The sequence below is a fragment of the Lupinus angustifolius genome, chromosome LG11 (genome assembly GCF_001865875.1).
Source record: "Lupinus angustifolius cultivar Tanjil chromosome LG11, LupAngTanjil_v1.0, whole genome shotgun sequence".
Taxonomy (NCBI): Eukaryota; Viridiplantae; Streptophyta; class Magnoliopsida; order Fabales; family Fabaceae; genus Lupinus; species Lupinus angustifolius.
Window position 1 is genome coordinate 8205383 of NC_032019.1, and position 21302 is coordinate 8226684.

Genomic DNA, 21302 nt, shown 5'->3' on the forward strand with positions numbered 1-21302 from the left:
GGTATGGGTATCGTACATAATACGCAGGACGTTACCCCAGTCAAATACTTGTATTTTAGAGTATATTTACTTTAATAGGTTTTTATAACTCTCTGTGTAACCATTTCTAATGCCACTTTTGGTAGGTTCGAATCAACTTTGGCTTCATCCTAGGAAAAATATCCTAGTATAAGATTATTTATTGTTTGTTGTAACTTCATATAGTTGAGTGCATATCATCAATTACTATTTTTTCTTTTTCTAACTTAAACTATATGTGAAAATCTGATTTGTTAATTATAGAGAACCAATTTGCAAAAAAAACCACGAATTGCAACAACCCATTTGCAAAAAACCATAAATTGATACACAAGAACCAATTTATAAAAAACCATAAATTGATACACAAGAACTAATTTGTGGTTCTCTATGAAAATGAGAAAATTACGTTTCAATGGGTAGAGGCTTGTAGATAGAGTGACAAAAACAATCTCATAATTTGATAATTGTATTGCAAATTTGCCAATTTCTAAGTTTGAATATTTTATAAAAATATCTGATTCACTTATATGTTCTTTAATGAATCTAGGATATACTTGCACCATAATTGGATGATAAATGTTCTGTTATCTAGGTAGTTCAATTAAAGGGTATTCACAGAGCTTGAAGGAGATGCAAGCATTGTTCATAGTATGGTCTGATAGAACCAAGTGATGACTACACATCCTACACTTAAAGTGTTCATTTAGGACAAGTTTGGATAAATAATTTAGTTAAGCACTTATCCACTAAGCATTCTTGATAGAAAAAGAAGTAGCTAAAAATAACTTATAGGAAATTGTAAGCTACTCTGATAAACTAATTAAAATAACTTTTTTTATAAGCCTAAACAAGCTCTATATAAGTTAAAGTACCCTTATGGTGCACATAAGAGACCAAACTAGAGCTCCTAGAGCAGTCTATATACTATACTCAACTTGCCCTGAAACCTTTCCCTTCATAAAAATGTTGAACATTATCACAATAATATTCTCACCATTCCGATAGTGAATAAGATAAATGTATGCATTTCGATTAGGGTCGCATTTTATGATTATGAATCTATCATATATCCTTTTTATTCCTCCGAAAATTGATTTTACAGTGTAGACGCTTATAACCTTCCCCTCTATACATGCAGTAATAATTCCTCCGACGTTAGGAACTTTACCACAACGTCCATAGATCAAATTTTGCTAATTGTCCGAATATGTCTCCACCTACACTTATTTTTTGCTTATTGCTTCACAAATTAAGCATATGAGTGCAAGAAAATCATGTGATAGTCTTATAGACACAGTATGTTTTAGGCCTACCCTAGTATTAAAATTTACCTAGTGACGTATTGCTGATCATTTTCTCTAAGTGGCCAAGTTTGACATAACATTTTTTCTTTCAGCAAGTTTCAATTATTCTATGGTGGGATATTGACTAGTTCCTTTTCTTCTCCTTTTTGTGATTCCTGAGGCCACATTCTTCTTCTCATCTTTTTTCACTGCTTTTGGATTTGCGATGAGATCTTCCCCTGATGGGTCCATTAAGAGAATAATTATTATTGATGAGGCAACTTTGCTTAAATGACTTTTGATTCATCACACCTTCTTCTACTGATATAATTAAAATACCATGGTCCCTTTGGCTTTGGCATCATCATGGAATCTCCTTTACCTGCTTTGGAATATAATAAAGCATGAAAGGAACTTGCTAAAGAGAAAGTTCTAGCAATTACTCTCCCTTATTATTTCCTTGTTTTTTCAAACATTTGGTCCACATATCACCAAATACATGCCAATAATTATATTCCTTTCTTTCAATGGGAGCTAAGTCCATCCTTAAAACCTTATCTATAGAATAATGTTACATATACACATTAACTCACATATCACCTTATTTATGTACAATTTTCATCATATGATTACAATAGTTTTTGCCTTATTTTCTATACACCTACATTCTGATTCTGCTACCAAATCTCAATATGAGATATTTGAAACATGGTTAGTGGACTTTTCACATCAAAGACTGTCACATACCACTAGCAGTTGAATTATGGTTGGTCAACTAATCAAGATAATATGTGGAATAGTAGCTATTCTGATGAACCACTTAAATCAAGTTTTGGTAAAAGATTTTCCTCAGTTTTGAAATTGCAGTAATTTAGAGGCCAATAATTGTATTTTGATTGTAGTGATCAAACTCTAGAGGCCAATACAAGAAATCTTAAGAGTGACTTACACAAATTGACTTTTATGATATGTTGTTGGCCATTATAAACTTCCTTTTTCTTTTTCTTTCTTTCCTTTTTATTTTTGATGAAAATTTCTTTTCTTCTCTTCACCATGGATATTGATCACATGCACATCATTAAAGCATGTATTCCCTTTGGAATAATCTTTTTTATATGACTTTTATGAAGAGTTAGCCCTTTAGATTGCTTGCTTCCATAATACAAAGAGACCACATAATGTGTCTTGATATGTTACCTTCTATCAGTTATTTTGTTGCCTTGTAGCTCAACATAAGAGCAATAATTTATTGCAATAAGAATATCACTTTTTATTTTTTCCCACCATAAATTATCATGTGATGCATTTTTTACTCAATTATTTCCTTGATGAAATACAACTTTACATTGATTAATGGAATAACTGTCCCAAAGTTCATACCACTCAATGTACCTCTTACTTCTCACTGGTCAAAAAACTAAAACATGAATTAAATATAAATTAAGTTTATATATTCTGACCAACAGCACCAAAGATATGCTCTCCTAATTGATTGAGTTAGTGCATAGTAAATTAATGCCAAGGACTGAACTGTAATGATGGTCCCTTAATGAACTAAGGGGGTTGAGATTCCTTTGTTTGGATAATAACCCAAGAAAACGTTACCTGTTAAATGTCTTGAACAAAAATGTATTTTTTTAGAGCCAATTTGATAGGAGCTACATCTTAATCACACATGGTTGATTAATTATATTTCTTACACCATACTTTCTCTGTACACAAAACATGGGGTCTCTGGGTCCAAAAATCTAATCTTGGATTCTTTTATTCCCCCATCCCTATATAGAACAAAAAGAATATGCCAATCACATAACACATACACCTCATCAAAGAAAATAATTCTTTCATGCTGAGATGCTTATTAGTCATTAAAGTAACAATTTAAAAAGATACCAAGCTCTCACTATAATACTTAAAAAGTTATTTAATATTTTGATTGATTGTGATTATCATTCATAAAAATATAAGTCACAAGGAAATTAAATTTGAAGGAAATAACTACACCAATTAACAGCATTCACATCATTTTTTTTACACTTTAAGCTTCTCATACCATTAAGAAAGTTGCACCTATTATTCATCATGGTGAGTCTAATTCAGTAGGGAATAAACAGAAGAGTGAGGGAAACAGCAAGATAAAAACAAAGGACAAACTTTTCCTCTTTTTCCTCCTTTTAAGACTCAAACTTGAGTTGTTTTGCTTTCTCTATCTTAGCTGCATCAAAGATTCTCTCCAACCCATTCAAGTCAAAGAAGAGAAGGTGAAATTTTTATTTTATTTCTTAAGAGAGAAAAAGAAAAGGAAAAGTGGGTATGAAATAAGATAAGAAAAAATGGCATATATTCCCCCCAACATAACCCCACTTATGTCTCCTTATATGGAGTGATATCATAGAACAACACAACAACTCCAAGTTATAAAGAGAACTATAGCTTCCCACTTATTGATGCATAGCTAAAAGGATCAAAAGAAATATATTTATGTGTCAGTTTCATTACAAGTAACTCAACCAAAAATAGCAAATGGATCAACAAAATATGCAAAATCAAAGTGTACATTCTGTTCTGTCCACTGATGCAAAACCAAGGCTAAAGTGGACTCCTGAACTTCACCAAAGATTCATTGAGGCAACTAATCAACTTGGAGGAGCAGAAAGTGAGTATAGTACAATCTTAGTAACATTACTAAACTGATATTATACTTTAGATCATATCTTAGATAATATATATTTCTTCATATTGTGAATGTGTGCAGAGGCAACTCCAAAGAGTCTTATGAGGGTGATGGGGATTCCAGGACTTACTTTGTACCACCTGAAGAGTCATTTACAGGCATTACCCTTTTCTAATGAATAGCATAATTCTTCGATTTTTCGTTTATTGAACCCAGAAATATAACTTATTTGTGTTACTTGTTATAGAAATATAGACTTGGGAAAAGCCAACAGGTAGAAACCTGTTCTGACAACAATCAACAAGGTAAGTTGTTGTTTGTCTAATACTATACTTTAACAGTAACAGCATGATTGATATATAATTTTCTCAGGTGATATAATATTGATGCTCTTTTTGGTCCAGATTACAAAGAATTCAAGTGCAGTGATGATGATCATTGCAGCAAGGAAATCAGTGTTGGGGTCCAGAATCATATTCCTGAGTAATATTCAGAACTTGATCAAATATTTGAAGTTTTAGACTTTTTATTCATTATGGAAATGGTTTTATTGATTAAGTTCTGTGTTTAACAGAAATTTGCAGATAACTCAGGCTCTCCAAATGCAAATGGAAGTTCAAAGGAAACTTTATGAACAAATTGAGGTATCACATGATACGATCAGAACAAGTTCATATTCTTCAGTCATTGATAAACAATTTGTTGGAAAATACTAACATAGTTATCACAAAATATATAGATTCCGATATCAATACTATAATTTAGCAATTATTTCTTTCTAATATTCTTTTCCAATTTCCGATCAACAACGGGTAGATCTATGGGACACACACGAAGACATACTTCACAAGCAATGCATTTATCACATTCGAAATGTATTCGGCTGCAGAAATTCTGATTTCTGACTGATGCATAAGGTCATGCTAATCAAATTTGGATTGTGATTTCAGGTGCAAAAAAATTTGCAACTTAAAATTGAAGCTCAAGGACAGTATTTACAATCAGTACTAAAGAAAGCACAAGAAGCACTAGGTGGATACAATTCTTCCACAGTAGGAATAGAACTCACAAGAGCAGAACTTTCTCACCTAGAGACAATAATCAACAATGCTTCACCAAGTTCTCCAATTTCAGAACTAACAGAAGCCAAAGGATTAAGTTTGCACTGTGGTAAGAGGAAAAAAGATAGAGGTACTATGTGTTCACTTGAAAGTTCTTTGACATCTTCTGAAAGCTGTGGAAGAAAGAAAGAGAAAAATCCTAAGGAATTACCATTAGTGGATATTAAGCATGAAGATAAAGGATCAAATGGTGGTTCAAGTAATGATGAAGCTAGTGGAAGAAAGATAAGTGGTGCAAGTGATTCTGATGGTAGCTGTGTTGAACAACCTTGTGGTAAAACATGTGGCAACAAGTTGAAGAAACCCAAGTTGTTGGAATTGATTGATTTGAACAACCAATATGAGAGTGACATGGACTCAGGTTCAAAAACAACATTAGACTTAAATTGCAGTTCAAGCTTTTAGGAACCATGAGAAGATGCTTTTCTATTTTCTAGTTATTATATTTATATGAACATATATATGCAGCAAAATAGTTATCATAAAAGAAATCTCCCCATATAGTATTTTATATTACTATATTTTATAATGAAAAGAAAGTACAATTAAATGTATATCCTGGTCAAGAAAAAAGTGTGTTACACATGATCATATGGTGTGGAACATCTTTCTAAACCCTTTATAGGGAAGATTGAGGTATGAAATTTAAATAAAGGAATATCAAAATTTAAACCCTTTTTCTGCCATCTTGCTATTGGTATTAGGCCATAGGGTAACCAATTTCCACTCTAACAATTTGGTAGTGGGTAACCAACCCGAAACACCAAAAAGTCAAAGTTTCGATTACTGAGTGCGACACACGGGAATACTATGTGTTAAATCAAAAAAATTGGTAATGTGTACCACTGGCTATATTCATCATCCTTCTCAAGACCCTACAAGAATATGAGTTGGTACCATCTAACCCATATCATCATTTCCACTTTGGACTCATTTTTACTTGCACGTTATGTTGGGTAGGGCACATTAGTCAGAACTTAGAATAATACTAACCACACTTGCATCACCTCATAAGGATAATTTTCACCATCTAATTACAGTTTCTTCCACTTTACTTCTTGTAGAACTATGATCTAATTCCATTACCTAAGGTGATTTGACTATATATCTTACACATGAAACATTATCCTTAAACTTAAAGAAGGTTATGAAAAGATGGATTGATATGATTTAGAAAAACTTGGTCGAACTGTTTAAAACAGTAATGACTTTATCACTTAGAGGTGGTTCACTTTATGGAAATCTCTTGGTAGAAGATAGGAGATACTATGGTTTTCCATTAGTTGAAACAGACAAATATGTGTCAATGGCACAAAGTTAGAAATGTTAGAGGAAGAGTTCTTGGTGGCTCTGTTAAGGTTCCATTTCAAAACCAATTAGCAATAAGAGGAGTAGCCCAACAGGTATTTAAACCATTCCCGAGATAATGAGGTAGACGATGTGGGACTTACTTCCCAAGAGGCTCATCAGCCATAAATGGAGGGTTTAATAGTAGAGCAAGAGAGGAATTTGTTTCCATAGCTGGTTGGGACAAGGAACTAGTGAAAGAGGCTTATGAATAGGTGGAATCTAAGGTTGTGTTTCCACCTTTGTTTCTCACACCATGGCAAGTTGTTGCTGAATTCAGCCTCTTTGAAGCAGGTATTTTACCATATAATAGCTCAAGTTTGGAACATGCTAAGGAACTAAGATTTCTGGGAGTGTGTTTGATGAATTACCGGAAGGGAACACAAACACCTTACATCCTCACAGTCCTTCTGAATGCCACAGTTAAGAATATCATCTTCCATCACAATGGTAAGAAATAAATGAAAACTTCATATTTAGGCACTTAATTAAGTGCTTAATTAAGTGCTTAATCGATTAGCTTTTTTGAAATAAATTTAAGCAAAAGCTTAGATGTAAGGTCATAAGCTATTATCATAAATTGTTCTCATAAGTACAAATAAACCATTTGTAAGCTCTCCGTTAAAAATTTGTAAGGTAATACTTTCGGAATGCAAAATAGTCAATCCTAGGTAGCAGTAGCATTTTTCAGTCAACACTTGAGCATTCATTCCTGCAATTTGGATCACTCAAATGAAGTAGGTAACAAGACTGAAGCAAGAGTTAAGGGTATAAGGTTCATCCAAAGCAATGATTCCTTAGATGAAGTTCAACATTCCACTGGTGCTTGACATGGAAGAGGTTGGGAAGGGAATGCAAAGACAACCCTTGCATATCAGTGTTGGTGGATTTCAAGCTACAGAATAGAGTACCTGGTCCACCACAAGTTTTTTTTTTCTAAGCAAAGAATATATTAAGAAGCACAAGGGGTGCTAACCCAATACAAACCAACGAGAAAACTAAGAAGAAAGAAGGATACAAGACCTTGGATCCATACACCAATTAGAAAAGGAAACATCGTTGGACTTACTATTGGCCAACAACCAAGTCCAAGATCTAATCTGAATTAAATCCAAAATATGAACCACACTAAAATCCTTGGAAGAGAAGATAACCTCGTTTCTCATTATCCAAATAGACCACATAGAAGCAAACCATATCATGGACCACAAATCCGTCCCTTTTTGACACTTATACAAGTTCATACGAAGCTGGAAAAAATCAGTGCAATTATCCGGCAAAGACATCTGCTTCCCCAGCCAAGAATAAACACTCTTCCAAATATTCTCAGCAAAAACACAAGATAGAAACAAATGATTTAAAGATTACGGATAGCTTTTACAAAACACGCAACTCAAATCATCATTTGAAAGAGGGAGAGATCTCTTCCGAAGATCACACTTGGTAGCCACTTTTCCTCTAATCACTTTCCAGATGAAGCAGCACACTTTAGAAGAACACATTTAATCCAAACAAAATTAAAAATATTACCTAGAGGATGCTGAGGAGCATTTAACAACACATCATAAGAAGATTTAACTTCATAAACGCCAGAAGAGGTTAACTTCCATCTCAGATGATCCTCTTTACCAACAACACAAGAAATCGGGCTAATAGTTGCATACAAATTTCTCTCCAAAGCCGATTCCCACACAAAAAGAGGCCTCCTCCACCTAATCTCCCAAACCCACCTATCATTGATCCAGGAACCATTCTCAGCAACAAAAGAAAACCTGTTAGCAGCCACCGACCACAGGCGCGGAAAAGCAACTCGAAGCGGGACCTGACCAAAACAAATATCATCCCAAAAACTAGCAGATGAACCATCCCCAATCACCATACCAAAATTGGAAGAAAACCAATCCCTACTAGACAAACTAGACATCCCCACCGAACACACACCCCTCCACCAAGACGACACTACTAACGAACGCGAGGGCGCAGACACCAACCCATACTTAGACTTAATAACCTTAACCCAAAGAGCATCAGGATTAGACATGAAAGACCACTTCCATTTAATAATAACTTGGTGACATATAAAGTGAAAAAGAAAGATGAAATCTCTTATGCAGTAAATTGCCCCAAAGAAATTTCCTCTGCATTCTCACAAGACAAGACACAACAGCTCTAGGGCATAAAAGAAGACTTGGTCATAATTGAGGCATCAATTCTGCCCCAAAGTTCCAATGCAACAAAGGTTACTGTAGCTGCCAAGATAGGATTGAATTATAAAGGGATCCTTGAACTAAACAACACAGACCCTAGGCTGAACCCTTCTGTGAAGTTCAACTATCTAGCAACTCATAATAACATGGAAGAATGCGTAAAGATGACAACACTTCTTGACAAAATTGCAAGGTCTAAATCTGTTGCATTTTTTCTTTGCTGAATAAAGCCAAAATAAATTGACATAGGATGACTTTTGCAAGAAAAATGTGAGAACTATCTATCACTGCCATGGAGGTTCCAGGGTTAGATCAGTTGTTGATAACCACTACAACGCTTATAGTGTAAAGGGACTGAGGAATAAACAAGGAGTTGATATAATGGTGTAAGGCGCACTGCAATCCCAAATAACTAAAAGAATCAATAGTTCGATTCCTGATAGCTACACTTGTTAGAATGGATGGTCACACACTCCAAAAAAGATTCATTCCTCAGGATGAAGGTATACCCTTAGTACAGAGGGTAATAGATGGCTGAACTTTTCCGAAGTCACCAGGCACAAACCCAATGGCTACACTGCTGATGCTAGGAAGATACAAAGGAATCAAGATTCTGAGAGAAAGGGAAGCAGATTCTGATTCACATGTTAAAGCAAACTATTATATTTGTTATGCATATTGAGTTTGGAAAAGAGTAAGCCAAAGCCAAAGCCAAGCATTTAGGTGGCAATAACATTGTATTTTGACTTGAGAACGAGAATCACAATCCTACCTTTCCAATATAAAGCCATTTCATTCCCTTCTGCCCTTGAACTAAAAAACCTTCATGAATTACTCCTCCGTATTCTTTTTTTTGTAAAAAGAGTTAAATTCTGACTTTTAATCATACAAGCAATAAAATATTTCATTGGAAAGAATAAGGAGACAAGGAAAAAATCATGATCTTATTTATCCCAACAATTTTCTGCATTTTGTTCCTGTACATGTCCATCACCAAATTGAAACATAACACTATACAATTCTCTCTCTCCCTCTCTAATTCTCTACCTCAGCAGCATCACTAGGACTATATGAATTATCACTGGAATCACCAGAAGGAGCTTGATTTGAATCATGGCTTCTCCTACGTCCTCTATTAATAGAAAAACTAACCCAAACTTCACCACCACCAACCCTTCTCCTCTCTCCTCGTCCTTCTTCCTCATCCCTTTTCATGCCCCCATCTTTCTCCTCAACAGGCATCTGATACCTACAAACAGGACAATTTCCATGAATCCCAAGCCACTTTTCAATGCAATTAGGGTGAAATTTATGCTTACAAGGCATAACTTTTGCCACCCCACCAACCTCAAACTCTTCCAAACAAACCACACACTCATCAAGATCATCACTTCCTACAATTTCCACACTTGGAATGGCCTCAATTGATTCCTTTGAAGCTGGTGGGTGACCACTTTTGCTACTCCCAAGTTCACGAAACAGATTCTCAAGGCTTGAAGCACCATCAACCACCACCATGCCCTGTGTAAAAGGGTTCACCAAGATGATTCTTTGACGGTGGGAATCTTCATTATCATCATTTTCCTGATATGGGTCTTCGTTATTTCCACTTGGTGGTGATGATTCTGGGGAACCAAAGATGAAGGGTAGGAACAGAGACATGTCTCTGTTTCTAAATAACGTTTCAAACAGAGAGGTGAGTTCAGAAACCTCTGGTTCAGATGCCATTGATTTAATTCAAAAATAAAAATAAAAAGAAAAAGGAAAGATCTTTTTGGATAGGTGAGAAAAGGGGTGAGAGTGGAATGAATATAAACAGGGGGGAAAAGAAGGTTCTTGAGAAAGTGAGAGAAGGGTATAGAAGGATCTGGAACATTGTTTTTTTGAGGTGTAGCGTGTGGATGAGTTGTTGATTTGGTATGTCCGCGTATTTTTGACAGTGTTGCTTCTATTTTTTTTAGGATTTAGGCGGTTCGGTTTAAACGGTGAAAGTGCCCGAACCAAACCAAATTGTAAAATGTAGTTTGGTTTGGATTTGTGGTTCAGTTCGGTTATTTTTTTAATGAGTTGTTTATGTTCGTTTTGATTTATGGTTTTAAAAATTTAGGAACATATATTATTGTTTGAATTAAAGAAATATATATTAGCATTAGGGAATAATATTTTATTATTGTTTGAATTCTTCAACCATTTTTCTAGTTTAAATTATCAATTTTTGTGTGAATTATAGTATCATATATGTTACTAATTGTTATTAAGTTAGTATTATATATATTATTAGTTACTAAATTATTTTCTAATGTCTTATGATTTGGAACATATTTTCTAACTTTGTGATATTAAAGTTTGAAACTAACATATATCATATATTGTTATACATGTATTCCTACATATGTTACTAATCATGAAATATAAGGTTATAAATGTAATCATTATATATTTTACTAATTGATATATATTACTAATCATAAATTGTATTGTTATATGATTCATAATTTTTTATAATAATATTAAAAGGATAAACAATATCTCTGATAATATATTTTAAATTGATGTAAAGTTTTTTATAAAAAAGTAAATGAAAAAACTGTGGAACCAAACCATTCAAGAGCGGTTTGGTTCGGTTCTCATAGTTAATTTGCGGTTAATTAAGTGGAACCGAACCATATGTTTTTTATGGGTTCGGTCACTAAAATGCAACAAAAACTGAACCGAACCTAATTTTTACATCCTAATTTTTTTGGTACCTTCCACGTTTATCTTTATTATTATCAACTCTAAAAAATATAATGATTTAGATATACCCAATAATTCAAACTATTGGATTTATTTAGAATGGATAGATAGGATCTGAAGTAAATTTAAAAAGTTTATTATTGTATCCCCTCCCATAATATAAACCACATTTTCTCATCAAGTGCACTCTTAACTTTTTTATGTAGAAATCCTTTTTAAAGAAATGGATCTTGTTGTGTGTGAGTGTCTCTTGCGAAAGCACTTCTCAAGTTAAGGAAGACTTTTATTGACTGATATATGCGGTTACAAATCCTACGAGACATAATTTATAACAGGATTTGGATAACATATCTCTCTTCTACTTTTAGGTCGTGTATGCATTTCTGTTGAAATATTAACATCCAAGACACCATTTCTAATACCATCCAAAACTTGATACCATTTCTAATACCATCCAAACAAACATTTCTCAACAATACTACAATAAATTTGATCTAATAATTTCATGTACCACCTTTAACTTCTCTATTAAACTACAATTATTCTTCCATTTCAACACTCAATTGCAATCCCAAACACAGTTATCTGATTTTCATTATCATTTTGCACCCAACGTAGATTTCTGTTCACTGTCTTCTTCAATGACAAACAGATGATAATAAAAGCGATGCTTTAACGGAACCTGCATGTTAACTGTTTGTTAAAATTCCTCTAAGAAATTCAGTCTTGCTTATGCATTTGTAACATAAATTTTGGTGTTCACGCAGTGCTTGATACTTGTGCAATATGGTTCAAGTGAATGCTCCAGTGCTGCAGTTTAAGAATTCTGCTGTATTTGGAATCCACCCAAAACTGTTTATTTGCTTTCAGACACGATGTAGAGGTAAGTTTAACCCAGCTTGTTTATTTCTTGACATTTTTGTTGTGTTATAATAGCATCTGTTGAATAATTTGACTTTATGATGTGTATACCAGCTATATGCTTATAGAACTTAATTACATAATATAATATCTTTAGGTTGACATTATGTTGATCTATGAAGAATGTGTAGTTAATGCTATACTTAGTCGGTCCCAAGGCCGGATAAAATGTGAAGGTTGCGTTAAGTATCGATGATCAATATAAAACTTTGTTGAATATCAATTATGTCATAATTGACCGGCCCTACCTAATGAGACTAAGACTTTGGTTGTTCTTATTGTACGAAGTATGAACACACCATATTGGTGTGGTGTTCGTGTGACAGACATATTTCAACATGGACACGAACCACACACTAAATACACGAGTGTCATTAGTGTCTGTCATTTTCTATTTTTTTAAGTAAGGAGCAATGATGTACCAGATTATCATTTCCCAAGCTCCACTACTCAGTTATCACTTACCCTAGTCAGTTCATGATGTTTTATCACTGTAAGGTTACCCTCTTATATCTGGAAAGGGCTTCCTCAGTAGTAAATATTGGCACCTATAAGTATAACATATACCAAGCTATTGTAAATTTTGAACACACACACATATATAATGTGCAATGAAACTTTTTCCTTAAATTTTCAATTATATATCAGCATCTTACAAATTTTAGAATTTGGTGTGTCCACATTGTGTCAGTGTCCGTGCTTCATAGATTGAGTATGACTTTGGATATTGATATCATGAACTTCAAAATTCCTTACAGGTTTAAATTTAGCCAAGAAACCATTAGTGATTGAAGCTAGGGCAAGAACTAGAACGGAAAGTGCAAAAACTCTGAACATAAGGAGGCTGAAAAAGGTTTGCCTTCTATTCATTCTGAGAAAAGTAGCAGTCGTGGTTGTATTATGTTTTTGTTATATCTTCACCCTTTAAAATACTTTACATTCATTATGGGCCAAATCCCTTGTATCTTTGGCATGATTAAGGTGCTCTGCAGTCACATTTTGTTTTTCTATATGGTCTACCTGTCTGCTATGTCATTTAGCATCTTATACCCTTGAATCCATCCTAGTATGGACTCTAACATTGCCCCTTATATTTCTCATAAGTATGCTATCTTTTTCAGTTCAATGGAACTGCTAAAAATCCAAGGCTTTCAGTATTTTGCTCAGACAGGCAATTGTATGCTATGCTTGTAGATGACAAAAATAAGAAGTGTTTGTTCTATGGAAGCACTCTCCAGAAAATGTTCCGAGAAAATCCCCCGTGTGGCACTGTTGTAAGTAGTCCATCTCATCTCATAAAACCTGGGTAATCACAATCTATGTCTATTAACTGAGTTGGCTCTCGAGGACTTCCCTTTTGTGAATTAATTTTTCATCTCATTATGCTTTGGATTTTTTCTGTTATGGCATAACATGGTTCTAGGAAGCTGCTCAACGTGTTGGGGAGGCACTTATCAAAGTATGCACTGATCTCAACATAAATGAAATATCATCCTATGATCGGAATGGAGTCCGTCGTGGAGAAAGACTGCAAGCCTTTGAGATTGCCATTTCCAGTTATGGATTCTTGCCGAAATAAGGTCTGCAGCTGCTGCTGTAAGCCCTTTTGTGAAACATATCAAGCAACCAATATAGAAGTGATCTTATCAGATAGATCATGTCCAAATGTTATGGACTTAAGTAATTTGCATTTTTGAATGAGTGTGTTATGTCATGCACTTACCAAAGTAGAGTTTTGTGGTGCAACTGGATATTTCAGGATGATTAAAGCTCTGGCCTTCTGAATCCTTGATTTAAGGAAAGTTTTGATCCATTGCTGAAAAGTGATTACAAATACATCTGTGAGATGTTAAGTTGTCCCATTTAATTTGACAATTTAGTCCTTGTTATATAATTTATGTTATGGTTCTAACACAGTGTACTGGATTTGTTTCTTAATTCCCACACGGAGGCCATGATGTGAGATCTAAAATTATTTAACAGAAAAACCTAAGCAAAGAAAAACAGCATCAAAACCCCAAATTAGCAACCATCAAGGCGTTGGTATAATAGTGTAAGGTTTCACTAGATGCCCAGAAAGACAGGTCAAAGTTCGATTCCTGAAAATGACACTTGCTGGGAGTGATAGTCACGAAGTCTGAAAGGGATTACTCATAATAAGGGGATACTATTGATAGTAAAAAAACCCTCAAATTAGCAATAATACAAACTGATGTGGATAGATCAGATGTCACAATGTTAAGAAATGTTGCACACATTGAATCAAAATGTATGTTTGTGGCATTCAAGTTTGCTATATATGATCACTATTTTTTTAATTTTTCTAATAAGGACCTGCAACCTTTAGCTAATAACCTTAAAAATGACTCACAATGGCAAGTTCAAATGTGACAGGACTGATCCTCTAGTTTTGAATGAGAGCAAAAATAATTCGTTAAAAAATTGAGGTTTCTTTTTACAGTGACATGTTCTCATTCAAAAAATTGAACCAGGTATAGGAAATATAACCTATTTTCGACTGTCAGCTCTATACAACTTTCTCCCCTTCCCTACATAGAACAAACATCAGATTTACGTAAAAGAATATGACTACAAACAAATATGGCCTAGTGTTATCTAATTCTAATAATTTCTGGCTAGGCATAACTATTCTAATTATTATACAAGCTCCCATGTCATTCAAAAAGGGTGAAATTCTTTTCTATCAGAAGTTATATGTAACCTGATCGGTCAAGTTCAAGTAATCATCTCCTAGCACCGCAACATTTTGCACCTTTTCCTTCCTGAAGTTTCTGCCATAAACACAGCATCTCCCGAGGACCTTGGTAATGGGCAACCACGTATTCATCCTTGCAACCCTCATTGTAGACTCTACCTTCGTTCTCGTATCGAACTTCTAGACCTTCCTTCTTCATATCTGCGATCCAGATTCCCATTGCCACGTCTTCTAATTTAAACATCTGCCAGACAATGACAAAATTGAGTGTATGAATATGTAACTAGGTGCATTTAGTGCAAAATGCATTTGGAGCCTAATTGCACCTTTTGAAAAAGTATTGGATTTTATGATAATACCTTCAAATGGCCCTCTCTGTATTTCTTGTACACTGTTCTTGCTATATCATGTGAGATCACATACCCAGGACCATGTGCCCAAGGAGGATAAGTTGCTTCACTCCACTCCTTTATCATAGCAGCAGGAAATTTGATATTATTAAGTTAGATGAAACTAGACAAGTAAAGACAACAAAAGCAAAATGCAAATGAAAAGGACAAAGCAAATTAAAGCACTGGCTTTAAATTCCGAATAGCTAAAGATAAAAGAAACGAAGTGTACATAGGAGTTTGAGTAGTTTAGCAGGGAAGCAATTCTGTCAAATTTCGGAGTTAACATTAAGTTTTTAACAAGTTTCAGACAAAGTAACCTATCATCTGGATTGTCACTTTCAGATGAAACACACATATGATAACTGACATACATGCATCTATCTATGGCTGAACAATATAGTTTCAATCCTACCATGACAAATTATATTCATTAAATGTTCTTTACTTTGAGATGAATAGATTATATATACTTCCACAAAGACAATTATATTCAACCTAGATCTACTTACAAGCAAGCCTTGTCAATAAACATTACACACTGAATGAGCTTATCCTACAGTTTTTCAAGTTAGAATTATCTGTTATAATAAGAAACTAATAATATAAACAAATGGAACAAGAGAGACATAATTCTTAAATAAGGGGATATCTATACCTGTGGGCTGATGTACCATTTGCTATCAGAATTTCGATGAGGTTCGGAATCTGAATTGATGAGGCCATATAGTAACCCATGGGCCACATTGATCTTTTTCAAAGAGCCTAACACCTCATCCACACGCACAAATGCATCATCATCTGTCTTCATAACAAACTTTGCTGAAACAACCTCCATCTGTTGAAGGGATCATGTCAATGAGGCAGAAGAAGGATTCTCCAAGTTAAAGGAAAAGACAAGATGTTACCCCAAAAATGCAGATTGCTAAAGATTTCCACGTGATGAGGCTATAGTAGTCAACAAATGGCATCAACTGTATATCTCTATAGGTTTGAGCTTCTTTCCACAATTCTTCATTAACTATTTGGCTTTTATGCTGCATCAACTCAAACAGAGGAGACATAATTAAGCAAAAACGTACATGTAACACCAAACAGAGAGCTTTGAAGAAGGAGCAAAACAAAATAAGTATATGCATAAAAAACCAAAATAAGTATCGTAGTCATCTCAATCTTCATCAGAATGAAAAGGCTAAGATAGTTCAAAGATGCTGAAAACAAATGCTCCAATATAAACAATTTATACTCGGCTTTTGCTTGTTAATGAGAAATGAGACCTCAGTTTGAACACCCACTAATGAAAAGACTCATTAATTTTATATAGAGATTTAATGAATGGATAGGTTTTCCCCAATTTTACTAATTGTCAGAGTCATGTGAGAAAAAGTCACAAGCAATACCCACCAAACCAACAAAGAACCGCACAGCCGTTGTATTTGATCTAATAGCATTGTACTGCATCCAGGTTCTTCTAACAGCCATCCGACGCTTAAAATTGTTAGCGGTAGAGAAAACACCAATGAAGAGATCCAACGAGGTCTGCGCAGATATAGAACTTGCTTTCAATGATTCAAGATCAATAATATGCTCTGAATCCTCTGATGTCGGCAGACCACTGGCAAGAACAGAAATTAACTTAAGGTCCCCTGAAATTTTTATTTCACTGACAAGCCATGGCTCCAAAGTCTGAATTGTAACCAACTAAGTCAGTCAACATATTAAAATTTACAATTATTCAACAATTGAATAATAAAAAAAGAGAAAGAAAGTACTTCACGGAAAGCGAATGAAGTTATGTGCTTCCCATCAACTGTCATCTGGATTCCCTCTGATCCCACTCTAAGAGTTGCAACAAATGGGTAACCTTGTTTGAAGGGAAAGTATTTATTATTTTCTGATTGTTCTTCTGCTTCTGAAAATCTCCTTGAAGTGTGGGAACGCATGCTGGCCACATAATGTTGGCTAATGTTCTTCCCTACAATCTTACTGCACTGCTCCAACTCATCAACTGTCAAAAACAAAAGTAAAATTAAACATATGAAATAAAAAGTAGTTATGCAAAAGCACCTTATGGAGTTTAAAATTGAAAAATAAATAGGACAATTATGAACAATTTCTAACACAACTTCTGGATAAGCAAAAACCATGCAGACAAATCTTTAACACAAAAAATGTAATAGAGCAGAAGAGCAGTGGATTTGTTTTAAAAAACTTATAACAAACAAATGATTTTGGTGTGGATAGGATTCGATTCCGTTGCAAGTTGCAACTGTCCCATGACATCAATAGTACAATAAAACCAAATAAAAAACACGAGTATCTTCAATTCAAGAACTCTATATTGCTATTTCAGTTATATAACAAACACTCTTCAGTAGTCACGGGCTCAAATTTTAAAATTGATTTCAGAATCATAGAGGAACATTGATTTCAACTATGACAAACATGCATTCATATGTATGTTGAACCAAACAATTGGTACAGTATTTCACCTTTAGTAACTTTTTCAGGATTAAGGGATGGACAACGCTCCTCTCCACCCCAATCATGAGCTACTGTCCAGGAGTTTTGGACAATTACTGGATCTTCAGTGATTTTATCACCATGAAGCCTAATGTTATAGTGCAAAATAATAGGGGGATCTGGCTCCCCAGGAAGCAGTTCTCCAGTCAAGTCGATCCGAAAATCACCTAGGAGACCATTTGGAACTCCAATTACAGTGATGGAAGAACCCTGTGTCAGGCCGCAAGGTACCTGCAATTTGTAACTACTATTACCAACTTCAGTAGAATCCATCTTATTAAGAAAATGGGGACACTGTTTCTCATTTGTTCTCGAACTATCATTTGCATGGCCCTGTCTTTGCTCTTCAATTGAGGAAACAAGATTGTTCCATGCACTGGCAGCTTCTTTGATAGCTCCTGCTGCATTAGGTAAACCCTGAGCATGATCAAGTAAGTGTTTCAACCGGTTCCATGTCTGCAGAGCTTGTTGCTCTTCTTTGGTAAAGCTGCTCCCAGAAAAGAGGCTAGATATTAGAATATCAGTAGAAATTACTTGAGAATCACTGTCTGGATTTTGAACAGCAGGCGGAATCACAGAATTTATCCATTCTAGAGGATTAGTACCATTAATGGTGACAGGTATAGTCAGATAACCTCCATCAACAGGATATTTCATGACCCCATATCGCAGGATCATAAGCATAAACAGCATAAATGAAGAGGTAATCAGAAGTCCTCCATATAATTTATTCATTTTGATGATCCTATGATTGAAGCAATAACCCTGCACCTTCACAGCACTTAATCATTATGGACACCAAACTACTGCTATATTGACCATGGTCTTTCATATGGTTCCTCACTCTAAATATGGAGTAAAAGTAAGCACAAGTCCATAAGGAAGGAAGATTTTTTTTAAGTTCTTATCAGATTCTAAGAAACACCCAAAGGAAAACTTTCACTAAATAGCAGTGCAAGATTCACTTCTTTCCTTTAGTTTGCTATATATCTAATGTCAAGTATCAACCACCTGGCCTCAAAAGCATATACTGGATGCTCAGATATCAAACATGAGAATCACTTGGGAAGCATATGAGACTTAACTAGCATGTCGACCCTGCATTCATAGGAAAAAAGGTATGAAAATTCTGAACTTAAATAAAGTAGCAAGCCTGCATAAAAAACTCATACACAATGTTCTGACAACAAATTAATACAAACCAAAAGCAAGCATATGCTCTGTTCTCAGTTGAAGAAAACTAGCACCTTGTTAGGAACTTACTATAGAAGATGAACACCATCTTAAAAACAGTAGAAATTTTACACCAAGTAATATGGATCACAGTTTCTTTCCAACAAAAATGACAGATACAGCTATGGCTTCATGTGCTTGTTTCCTAGTATGATATAAGGAAATTATTATATATATTCCCCATCAGCATTTAAGTGAAGAAAAGTATTTCCATTTATAATATATTAGTCTAGCAATAAACAATAAAAGTCAATGCCCTCCTCAGCAAGCCACCAGTTTTATTTTATTTTTGTTACCAAAGATAAGGGAATATTGTCCAACCCTACAGATCTCAACCGGTAAATTTTTACTCACACCAAACCTGCACACACACAAACACACACCACACCTAGAGAAGAGAATCTTCATCAAGCTTTGCTCATATGTGAAAGGTAAAAGAGAGATTTGATATCAAAACATCTTAATTAACAAGGTCTTAACTTATTACAAGCCGAGATAGCTATCACCACCAAACCACCATTTGGCCAAACATAGTACTAAAACATGTCATATTAGGTAGATCGATCCGTGAGCGACAAATATCCTAATACAGTTAGGTGCCTAAGCAGGACCCCTCCTAACGATGTTTTGTATACACATGAGTATGAGCACATGATCGAACCTGAGATTTCATGCTTAGTGTCCCAACTCCCTTCCTCTTGGACTAGGCTTGCTGACTTGCTTTATTTTCATTACAAGCTGAATCATCAACTATAATTAGGAGCAATAAAGTGAAAATCAGACAGAATACTTTATAGAACAAAGATGCATTAAATGGTTTAATATCAAGAAAACAACAGAAAGATAAATTCAATCGAAATGACAAATTATGCATTTTGTTATAAATACTAAATAGTAAATAACTAGATTAAACAACTAAGGACAAATAAACGGTTTCTTCATGCAAATATTTCCATTTTAACACAGATCTTACTCCCTCCACTACTTTGCTTTATATCAAATCAACTTCGAATCTGTTTACATAAATAACCGCAAGGACAAAAAAACAAAAAAATATGGAAGATCTGAAGAGCTTGAAAAGTGTATGAGTAACTTCTTCCTCAAGTTCGTTGCTCTCCAAAATTAAAAGCCGAGAGAAAAGAAGGATCAATCATAATAAAAGTTACAACAAAAACACAAATCTTAATCTTCAAAAACAAAAATATAACAATACTTAGCAATAAATATACAAAAAGAAAAAGTAATCTGTAGTTCATTTCAAAACGAATCCTTCAACCAATGACACAATGGTATAGTGGTCCACTAGATGCTCATTTCTCATTATGTACTTCGATTCTCCGGAGCGACACAGAAGTGAGCAAATGAATGCAAGCACAGCATCACACAGATCGAACCACACCAAAAATTGACAGAGAATCTCGAACAAAAAAGCGAAAATAGAAAGAACCGAATTGTAATAATGGTGAAGAGAGAAGTGCAATGTTGAGCAGTGACAACAAGTGAAATAGTAGAAGAGTGAGAGAATTGTGTTACCTGAAGAGATTTTCTCGGAAAATGTAGAGCGAGAAAGAAAATGGGAATGCAGAAGAAGAAGAAGAAGAAGAAGAAGAAGAAGAAGAAAAGAGGAAGTGTTTGTTTGTTTTTTGAATTTCTAATTTTGAAGTTTCATAGTTACTTTCTTCATCTGTGTTGTGGTCTTCTTCAACCTTCACAGTTATTATTAGTACAAAACAAAGATAAGGAAATTATTGTTACCATTATTTTAGAGAAGAAACGAGGAAAAGAAAAGTAGAAATCAAAAAACACGAGACAGCGGGGTTTCATTTACTCCCGTACTTTACGGTATAATTAGATTTGTTTTTTCAGAATCATGTGACAAAATGTATAAATAATAAATAGTACCATATTATATTATATGTAGTCATAGTCAATTTTGTACTAAAAATAGTGGCGTAATTCAAATAAATTTATCAGTTTTTCAAATATTATATTGGTTAATAATTTAGTTATTCAAAAAAAAGTATCACCATATCAATCGTTTAAAAATTAAATTTGTCATAAATTTTGAGCTCTAAAAAATTTGTCATCTTATTAGTCCCTTACAAACTAAATTTGTCTCTATATTAATTCA

At 34.3% G+C, this 21302-nt stretch overlaps 4 protein-coding genes and 2 pseudogenes across 10 annotated transcripts; 4 read left to right on the forward strand and 2 right to left on the reverse strand.

Moving 5' to 3' along the window:
* On the forward strand, positions 3630–5653 carry LOC109359010 (myb family transcription factor PHL8-like). 3 transcript variants are annotated; one of them, XM_019603502.1, is made up of 7 exons: positions 3630–3960; positions 4060–4136; positions 4226–4283; positions 4383–4461; positions 4553–4622; positions 4929–5289; positions 5332–5653. In XM_019603502.1, exons 1-7 carry the CDS (start codon positions 3828–3830, stop codon positions 5502–5504), a joined length of 951 nt encoding a protein of 316 aa, XP_019459047.1. In that variant the 5' UTR covers positions 3630–3827; the 3' UTR covers positions 5505–5653. The 3 variants fall into 3 exon arrangements, with proteins under 3 accessions (XP_019459047.1, XP_019459046.1, XP_019459045.1); XM_019603501.1 differs by having other exon boundaries at positions 3634–3960; positions 4929–5292; XM_019603500.1 differs by having other exon boundaries at positions 3828–3960; positions 4929–5653.
* LOC109359210 lies at positions 5935–7411 on the forward strand (annotated as a pseudogene).
* LOC109359693 lies at positions 8062–9672 on the forward strand (annotated as a pseudogene).
* On the reverse strand, positions 9518–10492 carry LOC109359209 (E3 ubiquitin-protein ligase RNF181-like). The gene has a single exon (XM_019603783.1). The coding sequence runs from the start codon at positions 10379–10381 to the stop codon at positions 9689–9691; it is 693 nt and encodes a 230-aa protein (XP_019459328.1). The 5' UTR covers positions 10382–10492; the 3' UTR covers positions 9518–9688.
* Positions 11675–13961, forward strand: LOC109360878 (50S ribosomal protein L18). 2 transcript variants are annotated; one of them, XM_019606068.1, is made up of 5 exons: positions 11675–11757; positions 12157–12272; positions 13069–13163; positions 13432–13584; positions 13734–13961. In XM_019606068.1, the coding sequence occupies exons 2-5, from the start codon at positions 12176–12178 to the stop codon at positions 13887–13889; spliced, it is 501 nt and encodes a 166-aa protein (XP_019461613.1). In that variant the 5' UTR covers positions 11675–11757; positions 12157–12175; the 3' UTR covers positions 13890–13961. The 2 variants fall into 2 exon arrangements, with proteins under 2 accessions (XP_019461613.1, XP_019461612.1); XM_019606067.1 differs by lacking the exon at positions 11675–11757 and adding an exon at positions 11781–11896.
* LOC109360877 (beta-1,3-galactosyltransferase GALT1-like) lies at positions 14726–20726 on the reverse strand. Of its 4 annotated transcripts, none has more exons than XM_019606064.1 (8): positions 20705–20726; positions 17908–19036; positions 17188–17423; positions 16820–17101; positions 16324–16452; positions 16074–16253; positions 15386–15493; positions 14726–15270 (listed from the first exon to the last, which is right to left on the reverse strand). In XM_019606064.1, exons 2-8 carry the CDS (start codon positions 18671–18673, stop codon positions 15055–15057), a joined length of 1917 nt encoding a protein of 638 aa, XP_019461609.1. In that variant the 5' UTR covers positions 18674–19036; positions 20705–20726; the 3' UTR covers positions 14726–15054. The 4 variants fall into 4 exon arrangements, with proteins under 4 accessions (XP_019461609.1, XP_019461607.1, XP_019461608.1 ...); XM_019606062.1 differs by lacking the exon at positions 20705–20726 and adding an exon at positions 19833–19930; XM_019606063.1 differs by lacking the exon at positions 20705–20726 and adding an exon at positions 19141–19192.